Genomic DNA, 16,612 nt, shown 5'->3' with positions numbered 1-16,612 from the left:
TTAATTGGGGCTTTATAATCAACTAGAACTAAGAATCTTTCTGAAGAGAATTGTTAGTAAAAATGAGATTATAAACACTGTATATTCAGGGTATATTATGCAGTGATTATGCTATTTACAAAACATTCAGGTCTGCAAGTAATCTCATTCCAGTGCCTATGCATTACAGATGTTGTCTTGATTGTCTAAATTTTTAGGTTTAGTACACACATATTATTTACTGATTTGCGAATAAAAACTTTAAATGTTTGATTAAGAATTGTTTCAAGAATATGATTATTGGATCTTTCAAATTTTCGTAATAATGAGTTTTGTTTAAAAAGAAATGATACTTGAATATCATCTGTTTGGGTAATCAGAGCTACGCATCTGAATGTGCTTTTGTTTCTGGAATGGCCATGCCCACCCTCTGTGGCAGTACATGTATTAAGGGACAGCTTGACACAGTTGGGAGCCTCCAAGGCATTGAACAGATGCAACTTGAGAGAGGATATCACGGTTTAGTGGGGCCATGAGATGCTGTTCTCTCCCTCCTGTTCATGTGTGTTATCCCGTGGCAGGTTGGCTTAAGTGGTTTCTAAACTAGTGATGGTGGGTGGTCTGGGGCATGGAGGGGAGTCAGGTTAGCCACCCTGCTCCTCATCAGCATGAAAACCCCTGTTGTAATGGCCTGTAATTTCTCTGCATCAGCTAGGAAACTAGATTCCATGAGGCCAAGAACCTCTTCTTGACTGACACACATGGAGAGGTACTCAGGAAGAATTTATTGAGCGAATCAAAGCGCTGGGACCTGAGTCTTGTCGCTGGCTTTAAAGCAGGAGCCTGCGGGCTTCCAGGCAGACCACGGTTAGCTGCTGGCATCATTTAGTTCACTTTCATTTTTCATAAGGGTTTTATAGATACTGATTAGTGTGTGTAGGCATCTGTTGGCTTATGAAGATAACTGCAAGTTGTTATGGCCTCGTCTTGTGAAAAGTTTGTAGTCGTACTTGCTGGTTGTTTAGATTCTGAACTGGGGTTTGATTTAATCTTTACAAAAAAGTGTTTCTTCAGTTTAAAGAAAATAACCAGCTGTCTAAAAGTTTGTGGCCATATTGTCCATCCTCTAGCCAGCTTTCAATTATATATAGTAGGGAATTTTTGACATTTGGAAATACTGCTTTAAAAAAATAAATATATGAAAGCAGGGGCGCCTGGGTGGCTCAGTTGGTTAAGCAACTGCCTTCAGCTCAGGTCATGATCCTGGAGTCCCAGGATCGAGTCCCGCATTGGGCTCCCTGCTCAGCGGGGAGTCTGCTTCTCCCTCTGACCTCCCCTCTCTCATGCTCTCTCTCTCAAATAAATAAAATCTTAAAAAAAAAAAGAAAGAAAGCAGCAGTAGATAAGGTGCTCAGAAGTGTTGAATATGTTGTTGTAAAATGGACTATTAACAAGAATTAATAAAAAGCAACAAAATTTTTTTAAAAAGGAATCTTGAACTACAGTCTATAATAAAGGACACCAGCTGAGGCAGAGGAGATTTTGATCACCAGGTGGCTATCAGTTTCATTGGTGAGGTCCAGCTCAAGCATAAGGAGGACATCTGAGCGCGAGAGGCCTGTAGGCTTGTAAACATGCTGCGTGCACCCATTATGCCAGGGTGATGTCATCACTGAAGGAATCAACCACACTTTCATTCGCTGTGCCCAATTTGGAAAAAAAAGCAACAGTGTGTTATTCTCTAGTGCCCACCTCCTATGGAGAAAGCCATGTGCAGAGCCAGCCTGGTAAGTTGCAGGTCTAAGACATCAGTATGGTGAGTTGCTCTCCAGACAGCCACAGATCCTGAAACTTCTGCAGTGGGTCTTCAGTGGCAAGAAAATAAACAGTAGCATGAACCCTGCATCATGTGTGATGCAGCTTTATAGGCATCTCTTCTATCTGGAGATAAGTCAAAAATATCAGGAGCTGCTACTCTTGGTTGTCAGTTCTTTTCTCTTGATGTTAGAACTGCTCCTGAATTCTGACACTTACGATCAGGCTTGAAACCACCATTCTCAACCAAGAAAAAAAACAGACGCCACTCTGAGCCTGGTATGCATGTTCAGGTTCCAGAAGGTGAATAGCCAGTAACCAAGGGTAGTGACCTGCTAAGCAAGTTTGAGCTCACAGGCATCCCTCCTGCACCCTCTGTACCTGAGATGGAAGGCAACTTTGGTGTTCGTGCCAGTCGCATCCTCAACATGCCCGTCAGGAATACAGGAAAAGGAAAGAAGATTGCAGAGGCCAGAGATAGAAGCCAGGAAACAGAAACATGAGGCCAAAGGAGAAGTAGAGAGTGAGAGATGGTCCGGAACCCCTTTGGTCCCACTCCACCACTGTGGAAGGTGAGACACTTCAATGTAGTATCAATAATGAGGACAGAGGAGATCTTAGGTGCAGTAAAAGCAGGTATTTCAAGAATTGGATCACTGATGAGGAAACATTTGAGCCCCAACAAGAGGGTAGTGAAGGTAAGAAACCATTAGGCTGAAGAATGGCCCCACCCAAGGCATCACATCCTCATCCTTGGAGCCAGTGTTACGTTATATAGCAAAAAAGGGTCTTTGCAGAAGTGATGTAAGTAAAGGCTCGTGGAATGGGGAGATGATCCTGGATGATCGGGTGAGCCTTAAATGCAGCCCCACGTCTCCCTCTAAGAGTGGGTAGAGGGAGGTTGGCGCACACAGAAGAGCGTGATGGTGCAAAGGTGGAGCAGAGAGATGTGGAAGATGCCGGTCTTAAAGGTTGGAGTCCGGTGGCCAGAGGCCAAAGCCTGCAGACAGCTGTTCATGGCTGGAAGGGACGGAGGGCTGCCCCTCGGCGGAGCACAGCTTTGCCAACACCTTGATTTCAGCTCAGTGGAACTGTTTGGACTTCCAGCCGCCAGAACTGTGTGAGAGAGTTTCTGCTGATTTAAACCACCGAGTCTTTGGTAATGTGTCACCGCAGCTACAAGAAACTAGCACAGACCCCAGCATTACATCGTATCACATCAGCAGGGGGAGGGGCCCGGACGGCTTCTCTCTCCCTCTGGAGGGGCCTCTTCTGCGACGAGCAGCCCTGACCGGAGCAGGCCAGAGGGCCAAGCAGAACACACTCCACAGTCTCAATAGGTGAAGGACCCCAACTTGCAGCAAGTCAGTTCAGTGATGGGTAAAGATAAAATCTGATTTGTGTCTAGGTGGATATATTGTTCACCATACTGAAAATTTGAATGTGTGTGCTTTTATCAGGTAACAACTAGGAAATGTGGTTTGCATCCTGAAGCATTTGATGGAGAAAGACTTTACTTGCATTGTAAGTAGTGAGTTTCTTCAGTACCACACTGATAAAGTATTCAGTCATGTCCTTTAAAACACATAAGGATGTAGAGTGTAAGAGGAAAGAGAGGTCACCCTCCCAAGACTGTACAGGTGAGCAGGTGAGCCATTCTGCTCCTGGGCTGCAAAGAGACTTGGGGAGTCGATACCGTAAGACCTTTGAACGGACCCCGCCAGGGTTCAGGTCATGTTCAGAATAGGAGAGTGCCATCTTATTTCATTTGCCCACGATTTAGAGGCAGTGCAGCAGGGGATTAGCAAAGGCTGAGTCGGTACCAAAACCCTTCTGGAGGAAAGCTCCCATTTGTGGCTTAGGGTAAATCAGATGAATACCGCCGCTTGAAAGAATGGCATTTCCCCAACTTTGTGCATCAGAATCACCTGGCGTGCTTTTTACAAATGCAGATTCCTGGGCCCCGTCGTCAGATTCTGACATGGTGGACAAGGAATATATGTCTGAGAAACACTGAGCTTGTCAAAGTCCTGACAAACAAAGTGAAGCACTTACTTTTAGAATTGTTAGAAGAGACAAAAAGAACATTTTGAAATAGAAATAGAGCCTTCTGTATACCACTTGAGAGTTCTGCTCTTTACACAACCTCTGTAGACTTGAGAATAGAAACTTCTGTGTCTCTGCTGTTAAAAGTGAAGCCACATTTACTATTTAAATTTGCTTCCCTCGTTTGTTCCAAACCCAAGTAATCGATTGACAAGGTTTGAATTTCTGTTTAGAGACAATTTTCCCACACTGGGGGGTTTTACGTGTAATTTAAGACTTCACATTATGTAGGGGCGCCTGGGTGGCTCAGTCGGTTAAGCATCTGAATCTTGATTTCGGCTCAGGTCAGGATATCAGGGTCATAGGGTTGAGCCCCAGGTCGTCGGGCTCCCCGCTCAGCGGGGAGTCTGCTTCTCTCCCTCTTCCTCTCCCTCTGCTCTGCCTGCTCAACCCCTAAAAATTCATAAAATAAATAAAATCTTAAAAAAAAGACTTCACATTATGTGTTAGTGTGTATAAGGGAAAACAAGCATTTTACTTACATTGTGTGTCAGCTGGGTAAAGAGTACATGAGGGTGGGGTGTGTCATTATCTTGTTCCATCTATTTTTGTCTGTGCTTGAAATACTCCATTATAAAAATTTTGTTGTAAGTCTAACGAAGGGGAAGAATTAAATGTCCTGGGGCTGCCGAATCATCCCAGACTCATGCATGTGTGACGTACAGGGGACACAGCCAACTTTCAAGCCCAGGGCCTCCGTTTCTCATGCTGTCTTGCTAGTCTGGCTTTTCTTAGCACCTCTGGCAGGAGCGGGGAAAGTGTGTCAGCTCTCTCCCAGTAGGAAGTAGAAATGGTGCCCAGCTTTTTGAAGGCAGGACTCCGTTTGGCACTTTGGAGATCTCATCTTAAAGACAGTGTGAGAGTGTTCTGTAATACGTAAGTTTTGGTTCCAGCCATTACGCTGCGCTGTGGAAAAGCAGTGGCAGTTTTTCCCAATAGAAGGCAACACACATTAAAGCGTAGTTGTGTGGGAAGAAGGACATTAGATACAGTTAGAACGCATCTAAAAGACGATGTTTATCCCACGTAGGGGCTGTGTCACGGTGCCAAGTAACGTGCTGTGCAAGAGTCCCGATTGCACCAGTCAGTAATTTGGCCATGTCAAATGGCCTTTCTGTGTACATCCGGTCTCTGAAATTTCAAAGTACTTGAAGAAATCTTTGTCTTTGTTCTAATATCCTCAAATCATAAAAACTCCAGTGTCTCAGTGAGTGCTGCCATTTCCCGGCAACCTCCGGGCAGGAGCTCCTGTCTGCTGACGTATTTGTGATAATGGAGGTGGGGCCCCCGTTAGGAAGGCATGAGAACCGTTAGGGGCCCTCACAGCTGCTTTAAGGTAAGTTCTGCTACTCACCACTAGGCAGTGTGTATTAGACCAAAATGCCGTTGAGAAAATATCCTGAACGGTAGCCTTTATATGAAATGCCTGTAAGTGTCTACATTTTCCTGTGCGTTTGAGCTCAAGTAAGATAGGGTCCAACACATTCACTGAAAGATATTTGAGGTCCAAGCCTCCTGCTGTGATTGTCTCACCGAGGGCTTCAGAAGCCCTCATAGAAGCCCTGGGAGCGTTCATCTTCTCATACCCCGGCATGGCGTTAGAATTCGTCCCTGCCATCTGCCGCTTTACTTCTCCCACCTCGGAAGAACGTGGTGTGATCTGGAAGGATTTAGAACTGTCAAGATTGTGACAGGTTAGGGCGCCTGGGTGGCTCAGTTGGTTAAGCGACTGCCTTCGGCTCAGGTCATGATCCTGGAGTCCCTGGATCGAGTCCCGCATCAGGCTTCCTGCTCGGCAGGGAGTCTGCTTCTCCCTCTGACCCTCCCCCCTCTCATGTACTCGCTCTCTCTCATTCTCTCTCTCTCAAATAAATAAATAAAATCTTAAAAAAAAAAAAAAAAAAAGATTGTGACAGGTTAATAAATAATGGGCAGCACTTTACAAGTGATTTCTGGGCCAAAAGCAGTTGAAGGTTCTGAGGTTTCATTCTGAAATCTTAGCGGAGAGTTGCCGGCAAAGCACTGTATTTTAAATAATATTTAAAGCAAGATCAGAAGACATTCTCCAGGCTGATTTAGTGTCTAGTTAAATACCAGCATCTTTTATGTACTTGCACTTCATTTTTCATTGCTTTCTGTAAGATGCGAGGAATGAGAATGGGCACTATCTTTTACAGATGTTCAGACTAGATTTTTTTTTTCTTTTTAAGAAAAAGTCCTATTTCAACATCCCTCTGACTTTCTCCCCTCTAAGAGATAGCGTGATGGTATTTGAAAAGTCAGCCATTGGAATAAGTGAAACATTTGGTGGGCATGTGTTTATTTAAGTCAGACCTGTGTATTTGGGTGAGAAAATTCCATTGGTTATTTCCCCAATTTGATTTTCTCCAAATTTTGTTTTTAAAAATGCCCATAGAGGGGCGCCTGGGTGGCTCAGTCGTTAAACATCTGCCTTCAGCTCAGGTCATGGTCCCAGGGTCCTGGGATTGAGCCCCGCATCGGGCTCCCTGCTCAGCGGGAGGCCTGCTTCTCCCTCTCCCACTCCCCCTGCTTGTGTTCTCTCTCTCTCTCTCTGTCTCTGTCAAATAAATAAAACCTTTAAAAAAAAATAAATAAAAATGCCCATAGATGATGATGGTGATAATGATGATGATTAAAAAGGAACTGGGGCACATTTTCTTTTAAAAGCCGTAAACCTCACACCCATGTGTCTTCTTAAGAGTGCTTATCCCGAATATTGTATTATAGCTGAAAAGAGAAGTTTCGATATCTTTTTTTTTTAAGATTTTATTTATTTGTCAGAGCGCGAGCATAGGCAGAGGGAGAAGCAGGCTCCCCGCTGAGTAAGGAGCCCAGTGTGGGGCGTGGTCCCGGGACCCCAGGATCATGAGCTGAAGGAAGACACTGAACTGACTGAGCCACCCAGGTGTCCCAAGAAGTTTCAATTTCTAATACAAAGGTTAAACGTGGATTGGAAGACAGTTTTGACCAAAATTCTGTCTTGGTTCTTGAGGTCTTCCTAAACATTTCATTTAACACAACGTTAAAAGCTTTAAACACTGTGACCGTTGGTTCTTCAGTACACTTCACAGTGCTCCTTAACCTGTGTCCCCCATGCTACCCTGAAATCGACTCCTAACCTGACTTGGACAAACTGCCCAAGATGCCCAAGATCATGATTACAGGGCATAAAGTCGATTCTTCAGCCTGACGGCCAGACTTCTGGGCCATTTAAGCCTTTTTTGTTGTTGATCCTACAAATTCTCCTGAATGTGCTGTCCGTACAGCAGAATCTTGGCCAGGTATCTCACGCGTTTTTAAAATGTTTTCTAAATGATAGAAATGGCTCGGTAGGGAAGCCAAAGTGTTTATACAGTTTCTCTCAGAGAAATAAAATTCTTTATCCTAGATCGGATGTCCAGTTTGCACAAGATGATTGCTGAGAAGGTTATAGGCAGCGTCTCTGTTAAAAAGCATTGCTTTCTGTTAATTAGAGACGTGCAAGCAAGCCAGCGCTCCATAGCCTTAATTGCAGAAATGATCCACACTGCTAGTCTGGTACACGATGACGTCCTTGACGATGCGAGTTCTCGGCGAGGAAAACACACGGTTAATAAGATCTGGGGTGAACAGAAGGTACGGTGTTTTTGTTTCCTTTTCATCTTCTTAGCCATTCACACGCTCTTTGGATTGCATTTACTTTTCAGATTTGTCTCATTAAAAAGTAAAATGTGCTTCCTCAGACGCGGCCTTCCAACTTCCAAAATAGTATTCATGTCTGTGTACATACATGTGATAATAGAGGAAACCACAGAAAAATAAGCTTCGTATTTCTGGTTATTCACAGTTTTATATAGAATTCCTTTTGGTTATAGGGAGAAGGATTTTTGTTGTTATCCAAAAAGCATATTTTTGTGAGGAACCATACATTTTACTTTGGGGCTCAGATTACTCAGGTTCAGTTTAATTCTTTAACCGTTTATTGACTGCCATGTGCAAGAGTATCATGGCAAGTAAACAAGTAAAGCTAAGATACGTGTGTGTGTGTGTGTATATATGTATCTTAAATATAGATATGTAAAAAAAATACACACACATATACTGTGAAAATTATACACTTTTAAATACAGGCTCTATAATTGAGTTTGGTTCATACATGTGTATTTTAAAGCATATTTCCCCAGTATTTTATTAGCATCTCTTGAAGGGGAAATGGGGATTTTGCCTGAAGATATTTAAATCATGGGATTTAAAGCCACGGGAACAGCGCTGAGCGAATGAGCAGGAAGACGAGCAGGCCTTTTGTTCAGGGGCGGCGTCCCCCAGCACACACCTCCGTTGGCCGCTCTGCCTGTTTGAAGGGCAAACCAAACATCAGCGTGAACAAAGTTTCCCTCTGCTCACCTTCCCTGCCATGCATATAGTACCCGGTTCCCTCCTGTTTTCTAATTGCCCTTATGAAAAAGAAGAAGTGTATATTAATTGTTATCTTCACATGCTGGTTTTGCTTTCGGGTACATGACTTTGCTCTGTATCAAGTCCTGCAATCTCATTTACAAATCTTTTATTTCAGATTTTTAATTAAAAGGTTTTGTATCCTATGGGCAGAATTCCATACATCAAAGAAGGTTGTTTAAAAAAGAGGTGGGGGGGGGTGCAGTTTCATTTTGGAGAGGTCATGGGTACCTTTGTGACATGTCCCTGCAGTCAACTGTCCGTTTTCAGGGCCTGTCCTAAAGCCTTATTAAGAAAACAAATTCGGGTCTTCTCCTTGCCTAGTTAGTCCTCCCTTCCACCCCCCACCCCCGTGATCACCTCTGTTGTTGGTGGCCTCTTTCAGCCTGAGACTGGTCAGCTGGGGCGGCCCACTTGCCAGCGTCCTGGCCCCCCCACCTCCCTCCCCTCCCCCCCTCCCCTCCCCCCACCCGCCTCTCAACAGGGAAGTACTTGTGTTTCCAATAAAAATCCATTCACACAGCGCCTCCTCCAGGAGCCCTTGGTACCTTGCCTGGGTTCCAGCCCAGCCTGGTGGCTTCATCTTCATACGCTGGAACCTTTTGGCCTCTGGGATCCCTGGGGCCAGGAGAAGAAAGACATAAAAGCCTAGAGATCCAGAGCCCTAATGATGGAGGGGTGCTAATGATGGAGGGGTAGATGAGGGATCCATATATATCATCATGGGTACAATGATTCTATAAATGTGTATTTATGTTTATGTCGAGATAATTTGTACAATGTTATATAAAATGCTTAATAGGTAAACATACTGAACACTAATTTTAGATACTAGAGAAAAGACAAAAAAAGTTAAAATGTGATGTTGAAAACTATGAATTATAATTTCTATGGAATCTAGCATTTATAATTTATAATTATACTAATTATAATAAAACTCAAGTATGTCTTTAAATATGCAAATGAGTATATTTGATTACAGGGTATAATTCAGTTATGTATAATTTATAACAAGCTGTAGGTACAGTATGGGCATCTACTCCCAATGTAAAGAAGATTGGAAAAATATCGATTATCTAGTGTTCAGTACAGAAAATTTTGTCTAGGAACGAGGGGCAGTGTGTAGAGCACAAAGAGCACTGAACTTGGAGCCAGGATGCCCAGGTTTGCTTTTCACTGAGAAAAGCACGCGTTGTGCCAGGCGCTGGGGTGTGCCGAGCACCAGCCGAGATGACCCCCAGCCCGTGCCCTCAGGGAGTTCGGTAAAGAGGGCATTAGTGGGTGAAGACAACAGCATGCCCAGGGTGCCGCGCGCACAGAGGGGAGGCATCTGCAGACTGGGGGATCCCGGTGGACTTCCTGGAAGTGTCACCCGAGCTAACTATGCAGCCGCGTCTGCCCAGGGAAGAAGGGGAAGGACTTTTTGAGTAGGAGAGACAGTGCAGAGGCACAACCGCGTGGCTTGAGGCAAGCGTGAGTGTTCCAGCACGTCCGACCCTGGGGGCTGCTGGACTCTGGCAGGTTCGGGCATGAAGCAAGAGCGTGCAATGCTGTCGGTCTCCAGGCCTTCACTTGCTCTGCTCTGAACTGGGGAGAAAGATGGGTAATCTCTGGGAACCGATCCAGTGCCAGGGATGTTCCGAATCTGTAACTGATTATTGCACAGACTCCTGCTGAGGACGAGCGGTGGGGAACTTGGGGCCAAGATGACCCCTCGTTCCCATCCCGAATGTCTCCTCTGAGGAGCCAGCTCCACCGTGGGCTCCACTGCGCTGATACTTTTCTCCAAAAGTTTCTTTTCTTCTTTTCCAGGCTGTTCTTGCTGGTGATTTAATTCTTTCTGCAGCATCTATAGCTCTGGCACGAATTGGAAATACAACTGTGATATCTATTTTAACCCAAGTTATTGAAGATTTGGTGCGCGGTAGGTTAATTCTGACTTTTCTTCTTTTTTATTCAATCCCCGTCTAACTAGCCAGGCAATTAAGCCATGTCGCAAATGACCCCTTTCTTTCTTTCTAGGTGAATTTCTTCAGCTAGGGTCAAAAGAAAACGAGAACGAAAGATTTGCACACTACCTTGAAAAGACCTTCAAGAAGACTGCCAGTCTGATAGCCAACAGTTGTAAAGCAGTATGTACGTTCTGTCTTTGTTCAAGTTAAAAAAAAAAAAAACAAAAAACCTCATTGCTCTTTCTTGGGAACTACTGTTCCTGGGGAACATTTCACTGGAGAACCTTAAAATAGTAACCAAAATCCCATGAGGTCATTGAGAAAAGAATGACATCCCCAAACAACAGAGAGCTTCTGCCGTGGGGCCCATTTTTGCGGTCTTCTTTTGCTAGGCGGACATTCACTTTTCCTCTTTCCTCCCAAGAGCCGAATCAAAATAAGCCCTCTGCACTGGGTCTGATCTCCAAACTGTGTGATGTTTGCAACAACTTCTCATAAATAATTTCTTTCACGATTGTTGTCCCGTATACCATTTCTGACATTTTACCCTGAAAAAGTGGCAAAGTGCTGTCTTCTTAAATACACTGTTTGCCCAGGAGAAAATGCCAATTAGATTGTCCTAGTGTTCTTTCTTATGAGTAGTAGCTCCTCCCAGTCTTTTTACATGAAATATAAATGAGCCATTTTTCAGGGCACCCAGGTGGCTCAGTGGGTTAAGCGTCCAACTCGATCTCCGCTCAGGGTCATGAGTTCAAGCCCCGAGAGAAGAGGAAAAAAAACAAAACAAAACCCAAGCCATTTTTCTTCGGATATAAATCAAGTGTGAACTGTAACTTTTTCTCTCCCTTGCTTTCTCTCCCTGGCCTTCCCTCCACTCTTCTTTTTTTTAAAAGTCCGTATTCTCCTGAGTCTGTAGACTACAACAAGTGGTATTCAGTGCTAGCCCCTAAATGAGAGCTGGTTCTCTCCATAGCATTGCTCATCTGACCGGCTGTCGGCCTAACCAACGTGGCAGAGACAAATCCTGGGCAAGCACTAGCTCCTTGAGATCAAAGCAGCGTCAGAGGGAGCCCTCCAGGGGCAGGTGTACATTGCTGCCCTCATGCGCTCTTAATATTCCTGCAGTTAAAGAGAGCTTTTCCTCGGGCCTCTCTGGTGAGAAAGGCCCCTTGCCAATAGTGTGTCAGTTCTGAGAAGTGTCAAGAAATGGATAATTGTGAGTCATAAAACGATGAGGACATTTTCTTTCTAAAAAGACGTAATGGAAACTCTAAGAAATGTGAATTACGTGGAACATGCTGGCCATGATTTCAGCCGTTTTTGTTTTTATTGAAAGGGCTGATATTTTATTTCCAAGGAATTACAGGTATGGTTTTTTAAAATAGAGAGATGGATGGAAATATGGTAGACACTAGAATGCTGAATAGAAGAATGGCTGATTTTAAAATGGGGTGCCATAAAGCTGTCACAGTAACCCTTCATTGACCATCTTATCTCTGATGGTCAAAATGTCCATGAAGATGGAGCGCCAATCTCATAAGGCACGCTCAGGCGCTCGGTGGAGCTCACGGATGATCTCACAAGCTGCAGACGGCAGCAGGAAGCACTGGAGGCTAGTGGGGCTGTTGGAACTGGACACGCTGAGAGTCGTCGTTCACACAGAGTGGACATCCCGTAGGCACACGGCCGCAGTGCCCCATGAGAACCAGGCAGGTGCGAATGCCCGCAGTGATCAAACCCTACAAAGGGCCAAGGAGATGGACCTGAAGCACCAAGGAAAGCCTGAATTGTGGTCCCTCTCCTCTCTGTTTGGGAAGCCAGATTTGCTCTGTTACAGCACACATACTCATTTATAAATTGCACCTCGTTCTTCACAGATTAGCAAGGTACCAGTAGACGTGTATATTAACACGGCTCAGCCCTTTTTAAAAATGAAATGCTTTATGCTATCCACTAGGAGGCATGCTGGCGTCATCCCACAATGACCCACTTTCTCTGTGATTTATTCCTAAACCCCAGAACTGTTAGAATAATAAAGCAAAATCACAGTGTGAGCGTTCTAAATAAAAGATTCTATACTTAAGTGCCTATGGGTAGAAATATTCCAGAGGGGTTACATATTCAGCATGGCTATTTTTATATACTCCTGGTATTCAAAATGCAAAGACGTGGGGTTCCAAAAGTTCATGCAACGCAAACTAGAAGTGCCAGAAAGAAGGAATACAGAATTTAAACATCAGAATTATTACGGAATAACGAATCAGAATTTAAGATGTCATGGGAATTTGAAGGAAATTGAGCAGCTTATAATTTATTCTGTTAAAGACACCCCACCCCACCCCCCTTAACCACTCCTTGGCTTTTTAGTAGAAAAATCTAAGAAAGGGCTATCTAGGATTGTTTTAGGACAGTGGCTGATATGAAAACAGTAGTAACATTTTTAAATAAGTGTTATTTACTTGTATACATAGGCAGAATACATTCGAGCTTCCCAATGAAGGCCATGATTTGTTCCCTTAGAAAATCTGATGGGAATGAGATCTGAGAGGTCCAGTGGCCCATCCAGTGTTAGTCAGACAGTGGCTGAGCTGGGATTCGAACCCAGAACTGGGTATGGTAATCCTGCATTCATTTGGTTTTCTTTCTTTCTTTCTTCCTTTTTTTTTTTCTTTCTGAATTTCTCCTCTCTCCAGTGCTGCATAGGGCCTGGCATCAATGGGCTCTCTTCCTGTTACTTTATTTTCAAAGCCACGGTGTGCCACTAAAGGATTTTGTTCTGTGGCTCGTATTTGCAGAACACTGACTTTTGGTACGATAGTCTTACCTAATCTGCGGATAGACCTTATTCCTGTTTTGCTTACTGTCATAAGAAAGGGAGAAAAAAATCTTCCAGTTCAGGATCCAGTCCAGGTTCTCCTGTTGCATTTAGCAGTCGTGAATCTTTAGTCTCTCCGTCTGGAACAGTTCCCCGGTCCGTCTGGGTTCTTACATTCCCTTAATATTTTGAAGAGCACAGTCCGGTTATGTTGTTGAACCTCTCGAGTTGGATTTGTCTGCTACTTCGCACACTGAGATACAGGTTATGCATTTGGGGCAGGAAAACAGCAGAAGGGATGCCCCTTCTCAGTTCGTCGTGTCAGGGGGCACATGTCCTTTTACTGGTGATGTTCACTTTGATCACTTGATTGCAGTGGTGACTGCCTGGTTTCTTCACTTGAAAGTTACTGCTTTTCCCTATCTGGGAAGGTACTTTGAGATTATGTAAATCTGCTTCTTATCAAACTCTCCAGTTTTCACATCGGCTTATGATGCTTTCAACTTAGTACCAGGATGGTGGTGAATGATGGTTGTGTAATTCTGTCATTCCTTCTACACCACGCTTCTCCAATAGAGTGGGTCTTCTATTTTTTTTTTTTTAAGATTTTATTTATTTATTTGAGACAGAATGAGAGAGAGAGAGAGCTCATGAGAGGGGGGAGGGCCAGAGGGAGAAGCAGGCTCCCCGCCGAGCAGGGAGCCTGATGCGGGACTCGATCCCGGGACTCCGGGATCATGACCTGAGCCGAAGGCAGTCGCTTAACCGACTGAGCCACCCAGGCGCCCCGTGGGTCTTCTATTTTAAGGACGATCTTATCTATATGGACTCTTAACATTCTTATTCTATAGATTATAACCCTTTATTTTTATTTATTTAAATGCTGAAGTATCCTCTATTTGGCCAATGGGAAAAGCCCTTTAACCTGGCTCCTGTGTCTTGTTAATCCACCCCCTTCATTCTTTCCGCACTTTCTTAATTTCTAGCAGGAGATGTTCCAGGCTCATCTTGCCCTTCCCAGCACTGGGATTCATAATTTCTTCAAGGAGCCCTGTTCTTTCTGGTGGAGAATGGTATTTAGAAACCAAGATCTTGCCCTAGGTATCACTGGGCCCTCCCAGTGGACAGAGCTAGGAGATTTTAATATGTGTATGTGTGAATATGCATCTATCTTGGTCTTTTTATATCCCATCTATGTGTGTGTGTTTATTTATTTATTATTTTTATAATTATATAGTTCTTTATTTTTAAGATTTTATTTATTTGAGAGAGATGGGGGTGTTGCAGAGGGAAAGGGAGAAGCATGCGGGGCTCGATCCCAGAACCCTGGAATCATGACCTGAGCTGAAGGTAGATGCTTAACTGACTGAGCCACCCAGGCGCCCCTCACCTATGTGCATTTACAACCATGAGGTAACCACATGATTCATGATTTATTCGAGCATTTCTTCTTTCCATACAGTTGACCTTTGAACCACATGGGTTTGAATTGCACAGGTCCTTCTGTGCGGGTTGTGTTTTTTAATTTTTTTTAAATAAATACAGTATAGCACTGTGAAAGTCCTTTCTCTTCCTTATGATTTTTCTAATAACATTTTCTTTTCTCTAGCTTTATTATAAGAGTACAGGATATAATGCATATAACCACAAAATATGTGTTAATCGAATGTGTTAATCAGCGAGACTTCTGGTCAAAAGGAGACTGTTAGTAAAGTTTTCGGGGAGTCAAAAGTTATACCTAGATTTGCAACTGCAGGGGAGATGGGGGGCAGTGTCAGCACCCCTAACCCCCATGTTATTCAAGGGTCAACTGTACTTGTAACTCCTTTCCCCAAGAGTAAGAAGCCTGGCTCCCATTCTCCCCAGTATATTTATTTGCTCAATCCCCTAGAATATATATACCATAGGGGCTTAAAAATTGGTAACTTCCTATCTCTGTTAAAACAACCCTAGTAGTTCAGTATGTGTTTATAGCTCCTTTTGGTTTTAGCCTGAGGATGATAGAATCAAAGATCTGTATTCAGAAGTTACCTTTCATCCCTTTTCAGTGTGGTTACATTATTATTTGAAGTACAGGTTAGGTTTTGTTTTTTGTTTTTTGTTTTTTCTTTACTCCATTTTAGGGCTTCCCTCCCATTCTTAGGGATTTTGTGTTTGGGGTTGGAGGCTGCTGTCCGTTTCTAGTGCATGAAACCCTAACAAAGCTCCGCGAGTCAGAACGGTACCGCAGGTGACTGCCCGCCAGCCCAGCTACGTTCCAGGAGGTGCGGCGCGTCGCCCACGAGAGGCACGACCGACCTGGCCGTGGGCCTGCTTCCCACAGAACGGTCCGCCGGGCTCCGCCTTCTCTGCCTTAACCATTCCCTGCCGCCCACTCCCGTCCGGAAAGACGCGGGGCCTGTGACCTTCTGGCCGTGGAGGGACAGCCGCAGGCCACCCGTCCACAGGCTGGGGGAGCAGGATTCTCTGCGGGCGGTGAGGCCTGGCCTTGACACCGCGGTCGCCAAGCTCGGAGCGGAAATGGCCCGTTCGCGCCCGCGAAGCAGGAGGCGCCCGCGAAAGCAGCTCCTGGCCGGGTCAGCGCGCGGGAGCGAGGTGGCCGGTGCGCGCCGACCGCATGGCCGTGCGCGTCCTCGGGCACGTCACTTGACCTCTTCGGGCTCTGGAGTCAGACCTCTTGGGTTCACATTCTGATTCCGCCATTCCCCAGCCCCCGACGTCTGGTCCGCACTCTCCGGGCCTCCGGGCCTCGCTCGTGAGTCCGTTAACACGCGGGAAACCTCAGACCAGGACCTGTGCCTACTGGTGCTCAGGAATTGTTCGCTCTTGGCAGCCATCAACCACAGAAGAAATGCCTATGGGACGTTGTGAGGTTTAACTAAGATAATGTAAAGTGCTCATCCTAGGTACTCCATAAATTTTAATCCCGTGAGTTTAGAAATAGAATGGGGTTTTTAAATGTCTTTGACTTTTCAGGAAGAAAGCTGGCACTTCGGTGCTATTTTGTGTTGAGGTAACTGCGTGGACAGGAGTGCCCTGGGAGTTGTTTCCATCTAGAAAGGCGGTGTCCTCGTGTTCTGAGCTCAGCGCATCCCCGGCTGCCCGAATCTCGTCTGCTCATTCATTCAGCCAAGTTGATGGATATCTTCACTCTTGCCAGAGTTTCTAAATTGTGTCGCATGTGGTCTCCTAGGTTGGAAAGAGGACTCCGTCCCTGTAGCAGTTCTGAGTTTATTATTCACTCAAGGAAGTGGCCGCCTGACCTTTCACGACGCGCACATTGTCATCTGAGGGCGTGCAGCCAAACGTGACACAGTCACAGGCTTCCTTGCGTCATCAAAAACATCCTCAGGGCTGAGCAAATAGCGGGATCTGGCTTTCAGTAGCCACGGTGCATGGACACTGCCCAGCTCCGCTTTCTGCGCCCAGGGGATGAGGAGGAGGAGGATTATTAACAATAATAGCAAACATCTAGTGTTATAACCAGGTG

The 16,612-nt window shown here is 44.9% G+C and overlaps 1 protein-coding gene across 9 annotated transcripts in view; it reads left to right on the top strand.

The window, feature by feature from the left end:
• The window catches only part of PDSS1 (decaprenyl diphosphate synthase subunit 1), a 40,409-nt gene that overhangs the window by 14,166 nt on the left and 9,631 nt on the right, over window positions 1-16,612 (top strand). For 7 of the 9 annotated variants that reach the window (XR_010411681.1, XM_045874264.2, XM_064591948.1 and 4 more), the window contains 3 exons: window positions 7,395-7,536; window positions 10,168-10,279; window positions 10,378-10,487. Coding sequence is in view for 8 of the 9 variants with exons in the window: in XM_045874264.2 (XP_045730220.1) it covers window positions 7,395-7,536; window positions 10,168-10,279; window positions 10,378-10,487 (364 nt within the window). In the remaining variant the exon portion in view is untranslated. Of the gene's footprint in view, window positions 1-3,254; window positions 3,319-7,309; window positions 7,537-10,167; window positions 10,280-10,377; window positions 10,488-16,612 lie in introns of those variants that run through there. The other 2 variants (XM_045874268.3, XM_064591950.1) reach the window with 2 other exon arrangements.

This window comes from Mirounga angustirostris, unplaced genomic scaffold, assembly GCF_029215605.1.
Source record: "Mirounga angustirostris isolate CCGP_5_RB_7025 unplaced genomic scaffold, mMirAng1.0.hap1 SCAF_5, whole genome shotgun sequence".
In the NCBI taxonomy this organism is placed as follows: Eukaryota; Metazoa; Chordata; class Mammalia; order Carnivora; family Phocidae; genus Mirounga; species Mirounga angustirostris.
The sequence above is the reverse complement of the archived record's forward strand: the minus strand, read 5'-3'. Positions and strand labels throughout refer to the sequence as shown.